The 23041-nt window shown below is 46.2% G+C and overlaps 1 protein-coding gene across 3 annotated transcripts in view; it reads right to left on the reverse strand.

Annotated features, from left to right (window-relative positions):
* LOC139257295 (thioredoxin domain-containing protein 3 homolog) overlaps positions 1-23041 on the reverse strand; it is a 242399-nt gene that overhangs the window by 64212 nt on the left and 155146 nt on the right. For all 3 annotated transcript variants that reach the window (XM_070874468.1, XM_070874437.1, XM_070874506.1), the window contains 2 exons: positions 3815-3922; positions 2284-2435 (listed from right to left, as the gene is read on the reverse strand). In XM_070874468.1, the coding sequence (XP_070730569.1) occupies positions 2284-2435; positions 3815-3922 (260 nt within the window). The remainder of the gene's footprint in view (positions 1-2283; positions 2436-3814; positions 3923-23041) is intronic.

Genomic DNA, 23041 nt, shown 5'->3' on the forward strand with positions numbered 1-23041 from the left:
TAATTCATATGCACAAATGATCACCAGGCCTAACGTGACCTCATTCGAAGATCAATAGTACATCTCAATTATATATAAAATTACATTATAATTGCATAACATTACATGCGTAACTAAGATATATGTAGTATTTACTATTGATTCACACATTGCACAATGCACAGTTCTCATTACTCACGTGACTCAAGGGTGGGTTCGACCACACCACGGGTTGTGACCGAACGGCTTTCTGGCCCCACCAAGGCCACCGCAAGCTCCTCGTAAGCACTTAAAGACTGGAGCATGGCAGAGCCCCCACCCGTCCTGCGTTGCTCGCGGTGGTTGATAGATATCTTCTTCTGTAAATGATAAGATAACATTGCACGGCATAAGCAAATGGATTTGGCAATAAACATTTAAGACTGACAGATTTAAATGTTCAATTACAAATTTGCATTACATTGCATAGGAATAAAATATTTCATACTATAACATTTAACTTTATGCTGGGGTGCATAAATTTATTCATAATTTAGTTATGTTTAAAAATTACGAAATAACATTGCAGATTCTAGTTACAATTTCCATACATTATTAAATAATATGTATGGATGATTTCAAATATAAATTTCAACTTACTCTGGCAGCCGCCAGTAGGCTGTTCCATCTTTTGCAGCACTTGTCCGGTGTCCACGCTTCATTTGATGCCGACGTGACCACGTCGGCAATCTCTGTCCAAATCCTCCGATATGCATGGGGTGGAGGTTTCCCATGCCCACCCCGTGTCAGATCCTCCCACCTCTTGCTGACTATATTCATGAGGGACTCATTGGCCTCCTCGCTGAAGGGCTTGGCCCTTCGCTTTTCCATTGATCCCTCCATTTTCAAAGAATAAAATGCTGATGATAAATTTTTAAATTAAATTCTAAGTAGTAATATCACTGCACTTAACAGTATTTAAAATTTGTTAAAATGCGAAAATAATTTGAAATATGTGTAATATTATCAGATAAATTCAAACAATCCAGAAACTCCTTTCTCCTTTCTCTTTTCTTCTTTCTCCTCTCTCTCTCTCCCCGACCCTCACAGAGATTCTGAGGATGTGTGATGACCCCTGACCTCTCAAAACACGACAAAGAAAATCAACCTAAAAAAAAAATCAAGCTACACATGCGCAATATAGCGTTGCTAGGGAAGCTTTTTTTTTTCATTAATTTCTGTTTTCTTTGGGTGATCGTGAGATCGCCGAAAAATCAGATCGCCCATTTGACATCGCCGGGGTAAGGCCGAGTGGAAAATTGCAACAAAAAAATGGGCCTTGTGCCGGTGATCAGCACGGGCGATATGTCCCACATCGCTGGAACAAGGCCAATTTATTTGGGCCTTAGCCACCTAATGGATAGTCTAGCCCATAGTATTTACATCACAGAAACATCAACATATCCTTCTATTCCTTTCTCCCTCATGTACTTACCTGGTTTCCTTTTTGTGATTTTAAACAAATATTGTATAATGGTCCTGAAATTTCGGTCGGAGGCTTCTTTCGAATGAACGCCTCCGACTGGAGAATTTTTCTGAAAGTATCTGTGGGCCCGGAGGAGCCTACAATGGTGGTGAGGAGGGTTTCTCTTCCCGCGCTGCTTAGCACGCTCCCGTCCTCCAGGTTCGGACGCAGAAGGTGCAGTCACGTGTGACTGCACAACTAATTAGGTACAGTATTCCACAGCTTTCTGATTAAAATAGCAATGAGAACTCCGTATCTCCAAGTTTTCATTGCTATTAATGAGGAAAAAAAAACACAATAAAAAATAAAAAACACCTCACTTAATTAAAATTAATTGAAATTAAAGTTAATAAATGTCTTGGAAAATGTTTTTTCCCCGATTTTTAAAAAAGTTTTTTAAAATTATGGTTTAAAATAAACTTACCATAATGGGTAGGATTTTTAACAATAAAATGTGTTTTTAAATTTAGTATGTTTTTGTGTGTTTTAAAACTCTTACACCTGTAAAAGTAGGCTATGTGCCTGCTTTTATCAGTCGCAAGAGTTTTCAGGACATCTGCTGGGCAAGATATGGGTAAATACCGCAATCTTGCCCATGCGAATGTCCTCGTTCCCGAGATGCGGAGGATCTGTCAAGCTCCAGCTTTACAGATCAGAAAAGCTGGTTTTCAGCGCATGCGCATTGTACGCTGAAAACCGGCTTTTGCGATGCTTTCCCGTGTCCGTACACACTCCGTATAGACCCGAGTAGGCTTGGATTTCTGGGCTATTATCTGTGCTCTATGTTACTTATTGCCTACCTCTATATTTTCGTACAGCATCAGGTTTAATTGCCACCAACGTGTGTTCAAGAGGAAAGAAATATCGCAACTCCTTCATTGCAATTTCAATGTTACGACTCCCATGTAGCTGGTTAAATGGAACATCTTCTACTGCAAATCTTGCACGTAGGCTAAAAAATGGAACAAAAAAAAAGAACAAGGAGTTCAGATGTAAATAACTTGACCCAGAATTTACTGAAACGGTGTAACCAGCAAGTTATGCAGAAATTTATGCCGATCTTCCCATTGATGAATAATGCCGAAATTTCCTGAGAATCTTATTAGCCTATGAAAATTGCAGCTTGTGCAAGACTGGATGTCAGACAAGCAGTCTAACAGCACAGAGGCACTGAAAGGGATAGGAGAGATGATTGCAGAGCATGCAAATGAGGACGAGGAAGCGGCCAAGGATAGATCCTTGGGGGACTCCAGAGCTATGGGTGTGAGAGTGAGAAGGGAAGTATTTGTTGGATATGCTCCGGCTATGATTGGATAAATAAGAGTGGAACAAACAATGGCAGTCCTATTGCTAAGAGGAATTGGAGGAGGATGATTGACCATACAACCATGGATGTCAACAACAAAGGACAGGTCAAAGTGGATCAGGAGGGAAAATGCCCGATGGTCATAGAATGAGCCCAGCATGGTGAGCGGAGGTACGGTCCTTGCGTGGTGGGTGGGGGTCTGAGCCCTGCATAGTGAGTGGGGGTTCGTGCCCTGCATGGTGGGCGAGGGTCAGGATTCAGCCTGAAAGGTTCAGGGTCTGGATTCGCTTGGGGAACAGAAATTTGAGTGCATCCAGGATGTTGCGAGCGTTTCACGCTGGAGCAGTGGGATCTGAAGACAGCAGAGGCTTGAGCCTTCCTTGCAGGGCCCAGGGGGCACTGCTGATCCCCTGGACCCCACTAAGGAAAGTTTTAAAACTCTACAGGTTCACCTGGCAGGGGGTTCATGCCAGGGGCTCTGCTCTGGAGTGGGTTAAAGTTCCATCGGGGTCCAATGTATGTCACAGCATTGCAATTTGGATTTACTCATGAGACTCCCACCAGAGTCTGGTAGAAGCCTATTCCACTGCCAAAAATCAGCAACATTAAAATCGTAGAACAGCGGGAAATGGAACTGCTCCATTTTAGCTGCTCCGTTAATCCAAGAGAGTTGAAATTGTTCTGTAAAGAATTGGTTTTGCATAAGAAATGATGTCCATTTATGAAATAGGTTAAACACATTTTGGTGTTTAGACATGTAAATCATAAGGGGAGACTGAAATGCCTATTGAATAGCAAATCAGGGTCAACTTTATTATTCTCCCTGATCTTTTTTGATTTCTACCAATATGTAGCTGATCAGTAAGACATAGATGTGATCAATTGTGGCACACACCAGACATAGTATGCAGCCATACAAGCTCATAAATATACTTATTTGATCTTTCTGTCTGTTAGAGAGGTCTCGGAAATATGAATCACTGTAGTAATCACAAAATATGTAATCATCTGACCAAATGGTCTACCTTAATGGATAATCCTGCTTTGCTTGCTCGATGTCGTGAGGTCCCAATAAGTTTCTCCAATGTTTTATTGCATTGTCTCTAGACAAAGCTAACACCAATATTGGACCACTGTAACACAGGCAAGTTAAAAATAACTCCATTCTTTTGACCTTCAGGAATAAAAAAAAACAACATATGAATTATTCCTTTAGATTCATTAAGATGATGGCAGGAATGAGACTTTAGTTATGGGGACAGACTGGAGAAACTGGGGTCCCTGTCATTAAAGAAGAAACGATTAAGGGGAGATTTGATATAGATATTGAAAATGATAAAGAGTTTTAATAAGGTAAATAGAGGAAAACTATTTTCACTAGTCAGTGAGTAGGTTAACTAAAGGGTGTAACTTTAAGAATATTGCTAAAATGAATGAATGGATTAGGAGAATCTTTTTATTCAGAGGATTGTTAGGTCATGGAATGGTAGCAGCTCTTTCAGAGAACTGGCACAGACAATGTGGCTGAATAGTGTCCTCCTATGTTGTAAAATTCTTATATAATAAAACGGGCACAAAGATACCGATAGCTTTTGACATCAATTATCATTCTTCAAGAATGAATACTTCAGGAATGATAATGGAAAAGTCATGAAACTTTTTAAAGGTAGAATCCATGTGATTATCTCCTTTGCTCAAAAAAAGAATTCCCTCATTCCATCATCACCACCATCCCAGCCATCTTTTGACCACATAAATCTTGTTTATTCTAAGAGCATCATGAGGTTAAACAACAGAAATAATTTATATATAATATATATATCATAGCATTACTCATGGGTAATCTGGGATATGTGCCATAGAGTAATGGAGTATGAGAAGAATGGATAATATAACATAGGACCAGAGAGCATAGCACTTGGAAGGAGTTAGAACTGGAGCAGGTGCTTGACTTGATTTGAAGCAGGGATGGAGTGGGTTTGGTTTCTATTATGTAACAACTGGGAGGAGCAAAATTTGAAGCCTAATGCAAACAAAGACATTTCTGGTGCAGCGGCTGTGAGTTGTGGCATTCCCAGATCTAAAAATGAGAAGTGGATGTTACTGGGGATGAGGATGGGAGTAGAGGTGCTCCTGGGAGCTGAGGTACGCATGCATCAAGCAAGTGACAAATGCTATGTTTACAAGGAGCAACACGTTATCACTTTTCCTTTGAAAGAAGGCATCAAGTGGACAGGACACAGCACAGGACAGGAAGAAGTACTTCAATTGGAAGACAATGTGGATGACACCTATGTAGTCATTAGGAACATCAGTGGTTTGTACTCAGCTACTGTTCAGTGCTATCTGATCACAGAAACATTATTGTACACATCAATGGTCATTTTTCAGGAAGTAGCAATAACATAGCAATCCATGGTTCCTACATTTTCATAAGAACTCTGGAGGAATGGCTTTTAGCAGACTATGGGGCCGAAATTCAGCCTCCCGATAAAGCCTGTTACCACCAGAAAGTGCCGGCCATGTGGCAGTGTCATATGGCTGACGGTTTGTAGTTGAATAGCTGCCACTTGCAAAATTCTCGTCGGGGGTTTTTTGCAGTGGTGTGGAGATCCATCCCACTCCTGCAGATGCGTCATTAAAGATGTCATCAGAGCGCAGCCTCTCCGCCCCGGATTCTAAATTCACTTTTCAAAGTCAACTGGCCACCTGTCGGTGCCCGCAACAATTTTTTGTGTCGGTGCACTGTGCCGGCTCAAGACCGCCAGTGGACTTTAAAGGCGTGTTGCGTGCATCTTCATTTGTTTGGCCGATAATTTTTTTAGAGTTCTCAAAACTTTTTCACTCGCCCTTTTCATAGTGGCGTTGAATGCTAGTTGGCTGGGGGCCTCATTCTGTACTACACAGAGGCCTCATTGTGGATGTTGAGCTTGCAGAGGCAATGGGCGCAATGCATGCAGCGGAATGCCTCCTGCACATTGTGCACGGCAGGGAGGCATGCAGGAGAAGCCAGCGCCGTCAGTAACGGCTCCACTGGCAGCGGGCAAGGGACGCAGCAGCCATTGATGCCCAAAATAGAGAAGGGCCTGGAAATGACGACAGACCTCAATGCAGAGAGCTGGCTCAGGAAGGACCTGCCATGAGGAGGTCAGGTATGCTGACCACCCCGCACCAGATAGCGGGCGAGATAGAAAGAAGGCAGGATGCACAGGAGGCAGATGCTTGCCAGCAGCTGGCTTCAGAGGCCGAGGAGCATGAAGAGCATGAGGGAGAAGGCCATGAGCTAGCTGCCATAGGAAGAGCTAACCATAGAGTTGGGGGAAGAAGGTCCTATCGTGCAAGGGTCTACAGGCAGCAGTTTTCCTTCATCGACCTTACGGATGACCAGAGCCTCCGCAGACTTAGATTCAGCAAGGACATCATCAGAGAGCTGTGCAATGTCCTGCGGCCAGATCTGCAGCCTCACACAAGGCTGAGGACAGCTCTGAGCATCGCAACCAAAGTGACGATTATGTAAATTTCTATGCCACTGGCTTTTTCCAATCTGCGACTGCAGACATTTCGAACATTTCTCAGTTCTCCGCCCATCACTCCATCTGTCAAGTGACAGATGTTCTCAATAAGAGAAGGGGCGAATACATTTCTTTCCCGATGAGCAGGGAGAAGCAGATGGAGCGGCAGACCTGATTTGTGCGCATTGCGGGCTTCCCCAGGGGTCAGGGCACCATAGACTGCACCCACGTTGCATTGAGGGCACCACAAATCAATGCGGAGATGTTCATCAACTGAAAAGGATTCCACTCCCTTAACATCCAGCTGGTGTGCGACCACCACCACAAGATCATGGCAGTTGATGCCCGGTATCCTGGCAGTAGCCACGATGCCTTCATCCTACACCAGACTGCTGTGCCCAGCGTGTTTTCCGGTCCAAACCAAAATTGCGGGAGGGTGCTTGGTGACAAGGGCTACCCACCGTGCACTTGGCTGCTGACTCCCCTTCGCAACCCCAGGACTGCTGTGCAGCATGCCCACAATGACTCTCATTCAGCCAACCAGATGCCTAATTGAGCAGTGCATTGGGATTCTTAAACAGAGGTTCCGTTGCCTGGACTGCTCTGATGGAGTGTTGCAGTACTCGCCTGAGCGGATCTCCCTATTCGTGATCGTCTGCTGCATGCTTCACAGCCTGGCAATCATGAGGGGCCAGCCATTGGAGGACAAGCCAGCAGTAAGACCCAAGGAGGAGGTGCAGGAGGAGGAGGAGGGGAACCAAGATGCGGATCGCCGTCGCCATCCAAACCCGTCTCATTGCTGCTCATTTCCGATGAGTTAATGGCCACTTCACCCTTCATCTTTGCATTTCCATGGCCATCCCAATGAGCCCATTCACACATCATTGCCCCACAGTGAAATGGTACACCTGCACAAATATGGGAACACAAAATAAAGATTTATTACAAAATAAAGAAAGGTGCAAGAAATACACATAATTATTTCTCACCCTTGTGCATCTCCTTATAACCCATGTTATGCAAGCCTATTCTGGAACTACGCCGCAGTGTCTCTTCTGTGGCTGCCTCTTGGGTATGGGAAGGCTGCTGTCTTTCAGGTGTAGAAGCTCGAGATGTCCTTCTCGGACGCCCTCGACCAGCTCTAGCCCTGGAAGGGCAGGCTGTATACTGGCCAGCACCCTCCTCGGTGTATTCAGTCAGCCTTGGCTCGGGCGAATCTATGCTTCTCGGCAATGGCGGAGTGACAGGTCTGGGATCAGGAATGCTGTGATCCTGAGAGAGCACATCATCATCATCCTGGTCCGAGGAGCTTGCGCCAGTTCCCGGGGGCAGCACATCACCATCGCTACCAATCTGAGGGAGCACAGGTCGGTGGTGTGGCGTGACACTGGAAGGTCCCCCGTGGACCGTGGAGGATCCAGCTGTGATGGCAACAGTCAGGTCTCGCGTGTCATCCAGCTGAGATTGCATGAGAGCAGACACAGTCTCGATGCCAGCAGAGACTACAGCAGTAAGACGTTCCATGGCCTGTTGCCCAGAGTGCATAAGAGAATTCTGAGCTTCCAGGATCACAGCCATCCTATCCAAAACAGCAATGATGCACTCGTTCCCTTGCGCCTGTACAGCTAGATCTGCACGGTCACTCTGGGAGACTACCATCGTCTGAACACTGGCAACGATGGGCTCCATGGTGTGCGCAGAGCTGTCCTCAATGCGGGGTCTCCTGATCAGTTGTGACAGGCTCTCCGGCACTCTTGCCACTGCCATCTGGGAATACATGGCCTCCACCCTTCTTTCATAAGCCGCAATATCAATGGGCTCGTCTGAGTCCTCTTGAGCAGAACTCGCATGCGCATTTGCCCTCCCAGAGAGATAGCACCCAAGGTTCCCTTTGCCCCTCACCATGCTGCAGCCTGCTAGGCTCCAGTGCAACACCCAGTGCAGACCCCTCTGATATCTCTAACTAGAACATAAGAACATAAGAATTAGGAACAGGAGTAGGCCATCTAGCCCCTCGAGCCTGCTCCGCCATTCAACAAGATCATGGCTGATCTGGCCGTGGACTCAGCTCCACTTACCCGCCCGCTCCCCGTAACCCTTAATTCCCTTATTGGTTAAAAATCTATCTATCTATGACTTGAATACATTCAATGAGCTAGCCTCAACTGCTTCCTTGGGCAGAGAATTCCACAGATTCACAACCCTCTGGGAGAAGAAATTCCTTCTCAACTCGGTTTTAAATTGGCTCCCCCGTATTTTGAGGCTGTGCCCCCTAGTTCTAGTCTCCCCGACCAGTGGAAACAACCTCTCTGCCTCTATCTTGTCTATCCCTTTCATTATTTTAAATGTTTCTATAAGATCACCCCTCATCCTTCTGAACTCCAACGAGTAAAGACCCAGTCTACTCAATCTATCATCATAAGGTAACCCCCTCATCTCCGGAATCAGCCTAATGAATCGTCTCTGTACCCCCTCCAAGACTAATATATCCTTCCTTAAGTAAGGTGACCAAAACTGCATGTAGTACTCCAGGTGCGGCCTTACCAATATCCTATACAGTTGCAGCAGGACCACTCTGCTTTTGTACTCCATCCCTCTCGCAATGAAGGCCAACATTCCATTTGCCTTCCTGATTACCTGCTGCACCTGCAAACTAACTTTTTGGGATTCATGCACAAGGACCCCCAGGTCCCTCTGCACCGCAGCATGGTTGTAATTTCTCCCCATTCAAATAATATTCCCTTTTACTGTGTTTTTTCCCAAGGTGGATGACCTCACATTTTCCGACATTGTATTCCATCTGCCAAACCTTAGACCATTCGCTTAACCTATCTAAATCTCTTTGCAGCCTTTCTGTGTCCTCTACACAACCTGCTTTCCCACTAATCTTTGTGTCATCTGCAAATTTTGTTACACTACACTCTGTCCCCTCTTCCAGGTCATCTATGTATATTGTAAACAGTTGTGGTCCCAGCACCGATCCCTGTGGAACACCACTAACCACCGATTTCCAACCCGAAAAGGACCCATTTATCCCGACTCTCTGCTTTCTGTTAGCCAGCCAATTCTCTATCCATGCTAATACATTTCCTCTGACTCCGCGTACCTTTATCTTCTGCAGTAACCTTTTGTGTGGCACCTTATCGAATGCCTTTTGAAAATCTAAATACACCACATCCATCGGTACACCTCTATCCACCATGCACGTTATATCCTCAAAGAATTCCAGTAAATTAGTTAAACATGATTTCCCCTTCATGAATCCATGCTGCGTCTGCTTGATTGCACTATTCCTATCTAGATGTCCCGCTATTTCTTCCTTAATGATAGTTTCAAGCATTTTCCCCACTACAGATGTTAAACTAACCGGCCTATAGTTACCTGCCTTTTGCTTGCCACCTTTTTTAAACAGAGGCGTTACATTAGCTGCTTTCCAATCCGCTGGTACCTCCCAGAGTCCAGAGAATTTTGGTAGATTATAACGAATGCATCTGCTATAACTTCCGCCATCTCTTTTAATACCCTGGGATGCATTTCATCAGGACCAGGGAACTTGTCTACCTTGAGTCCCATTAGCCTGTCCAGCACTACCCCCCTAGTGATAGTGATTGTCTCAAGGTCCTCCCTTCCCACATTCCTGTGACCAGCAATTTCTGGCATGGTTTTTGTGTCTTCCACTGTGAGACCGAAGCAAAATAATTGTTTAAGGTCTCAGTCATTTCCACATTTCCCATTATTAAATCCCCCTTCTCATCTTCTAAGGGACCAACATTTACTTTAGTCACTCTTTTCCATTTTATATATCTGTAAAAGCTTTTACTATCCGTTTTTATGTTTTGCGCAAGTTTACCTTCATAATCTATCTTTCCTTTCTTTATTGCTTTCTTAGTCATTTTTTGCTGTCGTTTAAAATTTTCCCAATCTTCTAGTTTCCCACTAACCTTGGCCACCTTATATGCATTGGTTTTTAACTTGATACTCTCCTTTATTTCCTTGGTTATCCACGGCTGGTTATCCCTTCTCTTACCGCCCTTCTTTTTCACTGGAATATATTTTTGTTGAGCACTATGAAAGAGCTCCTTAAAAGTCCTCCACTGTTCCTCAATTGAGCCACCGTTTAGTCTGTGTTTCCAGTCTACTTTAGCCAACTCTGCCCTCATCCCACTCTAGTCCCCTTTGTTTAAGCATAGTACGCTCATTTGAGACACTACTTCCTCACCCTCAATCTGTATTACAAATTCAACCATACTGTGATCACTCATTCCGAGAGGATCTTTTACTAGGAGATCGTTTATTATTCCTGTCTCATTACACAGGACCAGATCTAAGATGGCTTGCTCCCTTGTAGGTTCTGTAACATACTGTTCTAAGAAACAATCCCGTATGCATTCTATGAATTCCTCCTCCAGGTTACCCCGTGCGATTTGATTTGACCAATCGATATGTAGGTTAAAATCCCCCATGATTACTGCCCTTCCTTTTTCACATGCCTCCATTATTCCCTTGATTATTGCCCGCCCCACCGTGAAGTTATCATTTGGGGGCCTATAAACTACACCCATCAGTGACTTTTTCCCCTTACTATCTCTAATCTCCACCCACAATGATTCAACATTTTGTTCATTAGAGCCAATATAGTCTCTCACAACTGTCCTGATATCATCCTTTATTAACAGAGCTACCCCACCTCCTTTCCCTTCTTGTCTATCTTTCCGAATCGTCAGATACCCCTGTATGTTTAATTCCCAGTCTTGGCCACCCTGCAACCACGTTTCTGTAATGGCCACCAAATCATACCCATTTGTAATGATTTGTGCCGTCAACTCATTTACTTTATTTCGAATGCTGCGTGCGTTTAGGTAGAGTGTTTTAATACTAGTTTTTAAACCATGATTTTTAGTTTTTAGTTTTGACCTCTCCTGCAGCCTCTTTATATTCAGTGGCCCTTTTTGTTTTTTGCCTTGGGTTTCTCTGCCCTCCACTTTTACTCATCTCCTTTCTGTCTTTTGCTTTTGTCTCGGAGACGTGGCTCCAGGATGATCAGGGCTGGGAACTCAACATCCAGGGGTATTCAACATTCAGGAAAGATAGAATAAAAGGAAAAGGAGGTGGGGTAGCATTGCTGGTTAAGGAGCAAATTAAGGCAATAGTTCGGAAGGACATTAGCTTGGATGATGTGGAATCTATATGGGTAGAGCTGCAGAATACCAAAGGGCAAAAAACGTTAGTGGGAGTTGTGTACAGACCTCCAAACAGTAGTAGTGATGTTGGGGAGGGCATCAAACATGAAATTAGGGGTGCGTGCAATAAAGGTGCAGCAGTTATAATGGGTGACTTTAATATGCACATAGATTGGGTTAACCAAACTGGAAGCAATACGTGGAGGAGGATTTCCTGGAGTGCATAAGGGATGGTTTTTTAGACCAATATGTCGAGGAACCAACTAGGGGGGAGGCCATCTTAGACTGGGTGTTGTTTAATGAGAGAGGATTAATTAGCAATCTCGTTGTGCGAGGCCCCTTGGGGAAGAGTGACCATAATATGGTGGAATTCTGCATTAGGATGGAGAATGAAACAGTTAATTCAGAGACCATGGTCCAGAACTTAAAGAAGGGTAACTTTGAAGGTATGAGGCGTGAATTGGCTAGGATAGATTGGCGAATGATACTGAAGGGGTTGACTGTGGATGGGCAATGGCAGACATTTAGGGACCGCATGGATGAACTACAACAATTGTACATTCCTGTCTGGCGTAAAAATAAAAAAGGGAAGGTGGCTCAACCGTGGCTATCAAGGGAAATCAGGGATAGCATTAAAGCCAAGGAAGTGGCATACAAATTGGCCAGAAATAGCAGCGAACCCGGGGACTGGGAGAAATTTAGAACTCAGCAGAGGAGGACAAAGGGTTTGATTAGGGCAGGGAAAATGGAGTACGAGAAGAAGCTTGCAGGGAACATTAAGACGGATTGCAAAAGTTTCTATAGATATGTAAAGAGAAAAAAGTTAGTAAAGACAAACGTAGGTCCCCTGCAGTCAGAATCAGGGGAAGTCATAACGGGGAACAAAGAAATGGCGGACCAATTGAACAAGTACTTTGGTTCGGTATTCACTGAGGAGGACACAAACAACCTTCCGGATATAAAAAGGGTCGGAGGGTCTAGTAAGGAGGAGGAACTGAGGGAAATCCTTATTAGTTGGGAAATTGTGTTGGGGAAATTGATGGGATTGAAGGCCGATAAATCCCCAGGGCCTGATGGACTGCATCCCAGAGTACTTAAGGAGGTGGCCTTGGAAATAGTGGATGCATTGACAGTCATTTTCCAACATTCCATTGACTCTGGATCAGTTCCTATGGAGTGGAGGGTAGCCAATGTAACCCCACTTTTTAAAAAAGGAGGGAGAGAGAAAACAGGGAATTATAGATCGGTCAGCCTGACATCGGTAGTGGGTAAAATGATGGAATCAATTATTAAGGATGTCGTAGCAGTGCATTTGGAAGGAGGTAATATGATAGGTCCAAGTCAGCATGGATTTGTGAAAGGGAAATCATGCTTGACAAATCTTCTGGAATTTTTTGAGGATGTTTCCAGTAGAGTGGACAAGGGAGAACCAGTTGATGTGGTATATTTGGACTTTCAGAAGGCTTTCGACAAGGTCCCACACAAGAGATTAATGTGCAAAGTTAAAGCACATGGGATTGGGGGTAGTGTGCTGACATGGATTGAGAACTGGTTGTCAGACAGGAAGCAAAGAGTAGGAGTAAATGGGGACTTTTCAGAATGGCAGGCAGTGACTAGTGGGGTACCGCAAGGTTCTGTGCTGGGGCCCCAGCTGTTTACACTGTACATTAATGATTTAGATGAGGGGATTAAATGTAGTATCTCCAAATTTGCGGATGACACTAAGTTGGGTGGCAGTGTGAGCTGCGAGGAGGATGCTATGAGGCTGCAGAGCGACTTGGATAGGTTAGGTGAGTGGGCAAATGCATGGCAGATGAAGTATAATGTGGATAAATGTGAGGTTATCCACTTTGGTGGTAAAAACAGAGAGACAGACTATTATCTAAATGGTGACAGATTAGGAAAAGGGGAGGTGCAAAGAGACCTGGGTGTCATGGTACATCAGTCATTGAAGGTTGGCATGCAGGTACAGCAGGCGGTTAAGAAAGCAAATGGCATGTTGGCCTTCATAGCGAGGGGATTTGAGTACAGGGGCAGCAAGGTGTTGCTACAATTGTACAGGGCCTTGGTGAGGCCACACCTGGAGTATTGTGTACAGTTTTGGTCTCCTAACCTGAGGAAGGACATTCTTGCTATTGAGGGAGTGCAGCGAAGGTTCACCAGACTGATTCCCGGGATGGCGGGACTGACCTATCAAGAAAGACTGGATCAACTGGGCTTGTATTCACTGGAGTTCAGAAGAATGAGAGGGGACCTCATAGAAACGTTTAAAATTCTGACGGGGTTAGACAGGTTAGATGCAGGAAGAATGTTCCCAATGTTGGGGAAGTCCAGAACCAGGGGACACAGTCTAAGGATAAGGGGGAAGCCGTTTAGGACCGAGATGAGGAGGAATTTCTTCACCCAGAGAGTGGTGAACCTGTGGAATTCTCTACCACAGAAAGTTGTTGAGGCCAATTCACTAAATATATTCAAAAAGGAGTTAGATGAAGTCCTTACTACTAGGGGAATCAAGGGGTATGGTGAGAAAGCAGGAAGGGGGTACTGAAGTTGCATGTTCAGCCATGAACTCATTGAATGGCGGTGCAGGCTAGAAGGGCCAAATGGCCTACTCCTGCACCTATTTTCTATGTTTCTATGTTTCTATGTCTCCTTTTTGTTTCCCTCTGTCTCCCTGCATTGGTCCCCATCCCCCTGCCATATTAGTTTAACTCCTCCCCAACAGCACGAGCAAACACTCCTCCTCGGACATTGGTCTGACCATGTACTCACAGTATCTGAGCCGGCGCGTTTGACTGTAGGAAGTGTTATGTATGTAAGCATTGTAACTGTGTAAGACTTGCCACCAGAGGGCGCAACTGTTGGAGGCCCAAGTGTCACCTGCACACCTCGTGCAAGGGAGTATAAAAGGTTTTCTGCCATGCTGCTTAGGCACTCCGGAGTTGTATTAAAGAGACTAAGGTCACATCAGTTTTAGCTCACAGTATTCAGTCTTCTTCCATACTTAACAATTGGCGACGAGTAACAGATTACAAACTTTCAGGCGGTCATAGAGAGATTTGTAGACGGTGATGATTGAGAGCCTTTGTTGAGCATCTTGACCAGTGGCCAACGAGCTGGATGGGGACGATACAGCAATCAAACGCAGGGCGATTCTCCTCACCGTGTGTGGGTCCACAATATACGGCCTCATCAAGAATCTGCTAGCACTGGAGAAACCAACGGAGAAGACATATACAGAGTTATGTACGCTGGTTCGGGAACACCTCAAGCTGAAGGAGAGTGTCTTAATGGCCAGGTATCGCTTCTACACGTACCACCGCTCCGAGGGCCAGGACGTGGTGAGTTATGTCGCTGACCTGAGACGCCTTGCGGGAACTTGTGAATTTGCTGGATTTTTGGGGGAAATGCTGCGGGACTTTTTTGTGCTTGGCATCGGCCACGAGGTCATTCTTCGCAAGCTGCTGTCTGCCGAATCCCTAGACCTGAGCAAGGCCATCACGATAGCCCAGGCATTCATATCCACGAGCGATAATAATAGACAGATATCTTCCCAGCATCGAAGCTCACCAGCAAGTACTGTGCATAAAATAACGTCGCTAGCAGGCAGAACTGCATATGGCAGGGCCTACACGTCTGCAGCTGCAAGACCTAGGATGACACAGAGTCCGCCATTGGGCGTGAATGCAAATCCATTAGCACCATGTTCGCGCTATGGGAGTAATCATCGAGCTCATCAATGTCGATTCAAGCACTACATGTGCAAATGCTGCGAAACAATGGGACACCTCCAGCGAATGTGCAAGAGTGCTGCGACTCAGCACGTGGCAGAGTCGGCAGAGGATGAGCGATCTGGTGCGGATCACGCAGAACAAACAAGAGAAGCAACTCAACCGGAGGAAGAAGTGAATGGGGTACACACCTTCACCACCAAGAGCCCTCCTATTATGTTGAAAGTCAAATTGAACGGTATTCCGGTATCAATGGAGTTGGACATGGGGGTGAGTCAGTCAATTATGAGCCAGAAGGCTTTAGAGAAACTGTGGGGCAACAAGGCACAAAGGCCCAAATTGAGCCCAATTCAGACAAAGCTGCGCACCTACACCAAAGAGCTCATACCAATCATTGGCAGTGCGGTAGTTAAGGTATCGTACAATGGAGCTGTGCATGATTTATCACTGTGGATTGTACCAGGTGATAGCCCAACACTATTCGACAAAAGCTGGCTGGGAAAGATTCGATGAAACTGGGACGACATCAACGCACTATCTTCAGTGGATGATGCCTCGTGCGCCCAAGTGCTGAGCAAGTTTCCGTCGCTATTTGAACCATGCACCGGCAACTTAACAGGCACCAAGGTGCAGATCCATCTAGTCCCTGATGCAAGGCCCAGGGACCAGATAGATTTCAACGAGAGGGAATCATATTGCAAGTCGAGTTCAACGAGTGGGCCAGTCCGATCGTTTCGGTGTTGAAAAGCGATGGCACAGTCAGAATCTGCAGAGACTACAAGGTAATGATCAACAGATTTCCATTACAGGACCAGTACCCGCTATCCAAGGCAGATGACCTGTTCGCAACGTTAGCAGGGGGGAAGTCGTTCACCAAGTTGGACCTAATGACACAGGAGCTGGCTGAATCTTGGAAAAGATTGACGTGAATCAACACGCACAAGGGACTGTTTATATACCATGGGTGCCCTTTTGGGATTCGCTCTGCTGCTGCCACATTCCAGAGGAACATGGAAAGTCTGCTGAAATCGGTTCCGCGCACTGTTTTATTTCAAGATGACATCTTGATCACTGGTCGTGACACCACCGAACACCTGCACAACCTGGAAGAGGTTCTAAGTCAACTGGACAGAGTGGGACTCAGGCTGAAATGCTCCAAGTGTGTTTTTCTGGCACCAGAGGTTGAATTTTTGGGGAGAAAGATTGCAGCAGATGGCATCAGACCCACATACTCAAAGACAGAGCCCATCAAGAATGCACCCAGACCACAGAATGTGACGGAGCTACGTTCGTTCCTGGGACTCCTCAACTATTTTGGTAACTGTTATGTCCCAAATAAAGCAATGTGACTGAATACTGTAGTCTTGAGTAAGTGTGACCTTAGTCTCTTTATTCTGACTTCAGAGTCCTGGCACAGCATGGGAGGCCTGCTTATATACAGTGCTCCCAAGGGATGCTAAGATCCCTTGGGACTCCAACAGATGTACCCACTGGTGGTAGTAGAATGCTGGTTACAAGGTGTTGCATACATAACATCACTCCCCCCCAAAGTCAATAGTACACTTATTTACAGGGTGAGACAATCTGGGGCTTTCCGCTCCCTAGTCGATCGTCTCGGTACAAACAAATGTGCAGGTGAGTTGTTTGGGCCTTCGTTGGGCTGCTGCGCAGTTGGCCTTGCTGGGCTGCTGAGGATGATGAGTTCAGCTTCGTGGTCAATCGTGATGTTGATTGCCGCTTGTGTGTGTATCGGAGGGTCGAAGTTGGTGGTTTCCTCCTCAGGTTGCTCGTGGCTGTCTGTGAATCACAGTATGGTTTGGTCCAAATGCTTTCTGCAAGTTAGTCCATTTGCAAGTTTGACCTCAAACACCCTACTCCTTTCTTTGGCTACAACAGTGTCAGCAAGCCATTTGGGACCATATCTATAGTTAAGTACATATACAGGGTCATTGACTTCAATATCGCGTGACAAATTTGCGCGATCATGGTACATGCTTTGTTGATGCTGCCTGCCCTCAACATGATCATGGAGATCAGGGTAGACTAGAAGGAGCCTTGTTTTGAGTGCCCTTTTCATGAGCAGTTCGGCAGGGGGAACCCCGGTGAGCGAGTGGAGTTTGTGCGGTAGCTGAGCAGGACTCGAGACAGATGGGTCTGCAGGGAGCCATGCGTTTCAAGCTTTGCTTGATGGTTTGGAATGCCCGTTCTGCTTGACCGTTAAATGCGGGCTTGAACGGGGTAGATGTGACGTGCTTGATCCCATTGCGGGTCATGAATTCCTTGAATTCAGCACTGGTAAAGCACGGCCCATTGTCGCTGACAAGGACATCAGGCAGGCCGTGCATGGCAAACATGGCTCGTAGGTTTACGGTGGTGGCAGTGGACGTGCTTACAGACATTATTACACACTCAATCCATTTTGAATAAGCATCCACAACAACCAAGAACATTTTGTCGAGAAACGGGCCAGTGAAGTCAACGTGGATCCTAGACCACGCTTTGGAGGGCCATGACCACAAACTTAGCGGTGCCTCCCTGGGTGCATTGCTCAGTTGAGAGTAAGTGTTGCATTGGTGCATGCAAGACTCCAAATCTGAGTCGATGCCGGGCCACCACACATTGAATCTGGCTATAACTTTCATCATTACTATGCCTGGGTGGGTACTATGTAGGTTGCATATGAACGGTTCCCTGCCTTTCTTAGGCAAAACCACGCGATTACCCCACAAAAAACAGTCCGCCTGTATGGACATTTCGTCTTTGCGCTGCTGGAACGGCTTGATCTCTTCATGTGTCTCCGCTGGGATGCTGGACCAGCTCCCATGGAGGACACAGTTTTTTACAAGGGACAGTAAAGGATCCTGGCTGGTCCAGGTCCTGATCTGGCGGGCCGTAACGGGTGACTTTTCGTCACTGGCCTCCAGGGTGTCGTCCAGGCATGCGCTCCCAATGGTCTCTAGGGTGTTTGCATGGCCATGGCTGCCAGTGCTCTCAAGGTTCTCTTCCAGGCTTTGGTTCTCAATATCATAATGAATGTCTCCCTGGCTTCGGCTGCCAGTGCCCTTAAGGCTGTTGTCCTGGCTTGCCATTTCACTCACATCAGCACTCTGTCCCTGGCCTTGGCTCACACTTGGGCTCTCATCTGCAAGCATAAATTGCACAAAGTCTGCCGTGAGTGGGAGGTAGGGCATTGACACATGCAGGCTGCAACTTGCACACTATCATAAGCAAACGCGCAGTAGGCGCTGGCACTTTCGGGGAGAGATGGCATTAAAGGCTTTCACTTACCCACGCTGCCCCCAGTGGAATCGGCACGACTGGTGGCCACAGGGAAGGCAACATGTGGGCCCACTAGCATCTGGACCCTTTCTTCCAGGGGAGTGGGCTGCTGTGTATCTCTGTATATAGTCCTCTATTGCTCCACACGGTTGTGAGCAATCTTCGCCTACAAAACAAAGAAGGCTTGCTGAGTAGCAGTGTCATGAAGCCTCAGCAATGAGTGCACAAGTATGTGTCCCTGACGTGTAGCTGTAACTGTGACATGAAAGGGAGCCTCCATTGTGAGAATGCACAAGTATATATATATATATATATAGATATACAAGCCTCAACAATCAAATGCTGCTTCAGTGACAATATAGTGAAGGTGGGAAATAAGAGGTGAAGGAGAGACTCGCAGATGGAAGGTCAGGCGTTGGGGGAACATGTACTCACTTTCATCAGGCGTATGATGTCGTCAGCCTTTTGCAGCATTGGGTCATGAATGGAGGTCTCTGATACCGCCTCAGCAATCTCTCTCGAGGCATTCATGAAAAAAATCACAAGTTGGTCTGCCTGTATCGGGGTACAGGACGCACCTCCTTCCCTCCACAGTCTCCATGAGGGTCTCCAGTTCAGCATTGGAAAATCTGCTGGCCCTCCTTGCTACTGCTGCATTGGTCATGGCCTCCACTCAAATGGTTTCCCTGCTCAGGGCCTAGCTGCAAACCCTGCCCTTTAAGAAGGCCAGGGAGCAGCTGGCTCGTTAGCAGCAAATCACCTGTAGGTGAATTTTGCGGTCCAAATGCCACTCTACACCCACACCACTGCAAACTGCTGATTCCCGCCAACTAATACCGCTCTGCTCCATTTTTTCAGCAAAATTGCTGAATTTCGCTCCAATGGCTGCCGCAACCAATGCGGCGGTAATGACCGGCAAAGGGGCGGAGGTGAATTTCTACCCCCAGGGCTCATTTCATGGTTACGGACACCATTAATAAACCCCCTAAAAGCAAAGAGCCTGGTCTGGAAATGTGAATATCTGCTTGCTGTTTTATGCTCCTTCGTTGCACTTCCTGCAGCAAGACCGCCAACACTTTAGCATCAAAGGAAGTCTTTGGACCTCCACTATTCCTAGCTTTTCACCATTTAAGTAATACTTGGATTTATCCTTTTTTGGTTCAAAATGGATGACATCACACTTACCTGCATTGAAATCCATCTGCCACAGTTTCGCCCACTCACTTTATTATTGTCGCTTTGTAATTTTATGCTCCCATCTACTCTACTTACTGTAACACCAATATAAGTGTCATCGTCAAACTTGGATATATCACTTTACTTTGTTATCTAAGTCATTAATAAATATAGTGAATCGTTGAGGCCCCAGCACAGGTCCTGTGGAACACCAATAGTCACCTCTTCCAATTCGAGTACATACCCATTATCCTTCCTCTCCTTCTTCCATCGCCTAACCATTCTCCTAACACGATCAATAATTTGCCTTCAATTTCATGAGCTTTAATTTTAGCTAATAGTCTTTTATGTGGAATCTTATCGAATGCCTTCTGGAAGTCTGTATAAACTACATCCAGATACATTCCCTTGTCTACTACTTTGGTTACATCCTCAAACAATTCAATTCGGTTCATTAGAACAAGCACAGATTTGATTGAGTTTCTTGATGAGGTAATAGAGAGGGTGGATGAGGGCAGTGTGGTTAATGGATAGTTATATTATTGGACTAGTACTCCAGAGGCCTGGATTAATGATCTGGAAATATGAGTTCAAATCCCACGGCAGCTGGGGAATTTAAATTCAACTAAATAAATCTGGAATAAAAAGCTAGTATCAGTAATGGTGACCATGAAACTACCGGATTGTTATTAAAAACCCATCTGGTTCACTAATGTCCTCAGGGAAGGAAATCTGCCATCCTATCCCGGTCTGGCCTATATGTGACTCCAGACCTACAGCAATGTGGTTGACTCTTAACTCCCCTCTGATTTGGCCTAGCAAGTTACTCAGTTGTATGCAAGAAGGCGGCTCACCACCACCTTCTGGCCTTGTTGGCGATGTCCCCATCCCGTGAATGAATAAAAATAAATGTGCATATGGACTTTCAAAAAGTGTTTGATAAAGTACCACATACTAGGCTTGTTAGCAAAATGAAGCCCATGGAATAAGAGGAGCAGTAGCATCATGGATACAAAATTGGCTTCGGGATAAAAAACAGAGAATGGCTGTTTTTCAGGAGGTATACAGTGACGTTCCCCAAAGTTCAGTACTAGGACTACTGCTGTTTTGATATATATATTAATGACTTGGACTTGGGGTACAGGGCACAATTTTGAAATATGCAAATGACACGAAAACTGGAAATGCAGTAAACAGTGATGAAGATAGCAATAGACTTCAAGAAGACTTAGACAGGCTGGTGGAATGGGCGGACACATGGCAGATGAAATTCAATGTAGAGAAGTGTGAGGTGATACATTTTGGTAGGAAGAATGGGGAGAGACCATAAACACTAAATGGTACAATTTTAAAGAGGGTGCAAGAACAGAGAGACATGGAGGTGCTTGTGCACAAAACTTTGAAGGTGGCAGGACAGGTTAATAAAGCAGTTATTAAAGTACATGGGATCCTGGGCTTTATAAATAGAGGCATAGGACCCGAGTTTGGTGAAATCTTAGGCCCGCCCTTTTTTCGGCGCTCCCCGGGCGGTGTGTGATGTTTTGCCATCCGCTATCGCTGGGGCCAGTCAGGCGCGAGTTTCATCACGTTTTTGTTCACGGGAGCGGGAGTCGGCGGACGGTAGCGGGCGGTAGCAGCAGTGGGCAGTAGGTGCAGGCCTCTCGACTCGGGAAACATCGAAGGCCATGCACCGCGCATGGGCGAGATTGGGATTTTTTTTTGTAGTTTCTTTTGCCTGATGACATCACTTTTCCCACTGAGGGCTGAGCTGCGCATGTGCATAAAATCTCGTAACTCATTTGCACCTGATAGTTGCAGAGGGGAGTGATTTAGAGAGCGTCAACAGATTCAACAGCCATCCACCTTACAATGGCAGAAAAGCTGCCAAGAGGTTCAATGGATGGAGTCACAGAGCTCCCTGGTTTACTGATGATGAGCTGGAGGCACTTGTCTCTGAGGTGGAGCGCTGTTATAAAGACCTCACCCGGGATAGTCTTGGCAAGCCAGCCCCGCCCCAATATAAAAGCATTTGGCTGGAGATTGGGGAGGCCGTGTCCGCAGTGGGCACCATGGTTCGGGTTGGAGACCAGTGCAGGAAAAGATGGAACAATGTGGTAATGTCAGCAAGAGTAAGTAAACATCTTATTGTTGCACTCCTGTAATACTCAAAAATTATTATTTGAACGTTTTGTGTGTGTGTGTGTGTGTGTGTGTGTGTGTGTGTGTGTGTATGTTGCATGTGCAAACCAGTTAAAGCTTGCAACTTTTATTTCTGCAGAAGAACAGCCAAAACATCAAAGCAGTGTGGGGCCCATCAGATGTCATCGAGGTGACTGACATAGAGGAGCATGCCTTGGCGTTGGTGGGTGATCACCCCCGTGCTACCACACATGGTGGTGCCGATCCCATGCTTGAGCATGTTACGTTTATACGACTCACCGATCTGTGTTATGCTCATGTCATGCAAGGTCATGTTATGTGATGTAAAATGCATTTTAATGTATTGTGTGTCGGTCATTTAGGATGTGATGTTATAGCGATGGTAGTCCTTGAAATAAGAATGTGAAATGTCATGGTTCTCATGTCAGCATGACCAACCCCACCCCCCTGCTAAACACTTAAATGTACTTGCAGCCGACCTAGGCATCCCATCCACCTCTGGCATACAAAGGCAGTGTCAAACACCAACACCGTCCACCTCATCAGGAGCTCGTCACAGCAGCTCCTTCCACCACCCCCCACCCACCCCCATCCCCCCAAGATCCCCCATAGCCACCGCATCCACCTCCGCAACCCACAGAGACGAAGACCAGGAGGAAGAGGAGAGAGAAGGCCCAGTGTTTGTCCTACTTGAGGTCGAGGAGGTGGAAGAGGAGGACTCCACCCTCCTGACATGTGTGCCACCTGTGCACCCAACATCGGTCTCCGAGTTTTTGGGCTTCGAATCGGAGGAAGCGGGATCAAGTGTTGTGTGGCGCAGCAGACGTGCCGCTAAAGTCACCAAGCCGCCTCCACCCAGGATGATGCATCAAGCAGATGATGATGCAAGATGGGTGGCAGCAATGCAGGAGATCGTGCAGCTGTTGAGGACGAGCGTCGACCTAGGTCGAGATCTGCTCCAGGCCATGGCTGGGATAGCTGCCAGCATCGCCACCTTTGCAAAGCAGCATACTACCAGGATGTCGCGGCTGATCAGCACAGTGGGGCGAACCGGTGACTCTGTAGATACCATGCAGCTATTGATGCTCTCGAGCCATGTCAAGGAACCCCTCTGATGGGATACCAGCGACGCCGACAGAACCCGAGGATCCGGAGATGCCAGCGTCTTCCATCTCACGGCCTACGTTCTCTCCACGACGAACATGACAGCAGCG

This window comes from Pristiophorus japonicus, chromosome 1 (assembly GCF_044704955.1).
Source record: "Pristiophorus japonicus isolate sPriJap1 chromosome 1, sPriJap1.hap1, whole genome shotgun sequence".
In the NCBI taxonomy this organism is placed as follows: domain Eukaryota; kingdom Metazoa; phylum Chordata; class Chondrichthyes; family Pristiophoridae; genus Pristiophorus; species Pristiophorus japonicus.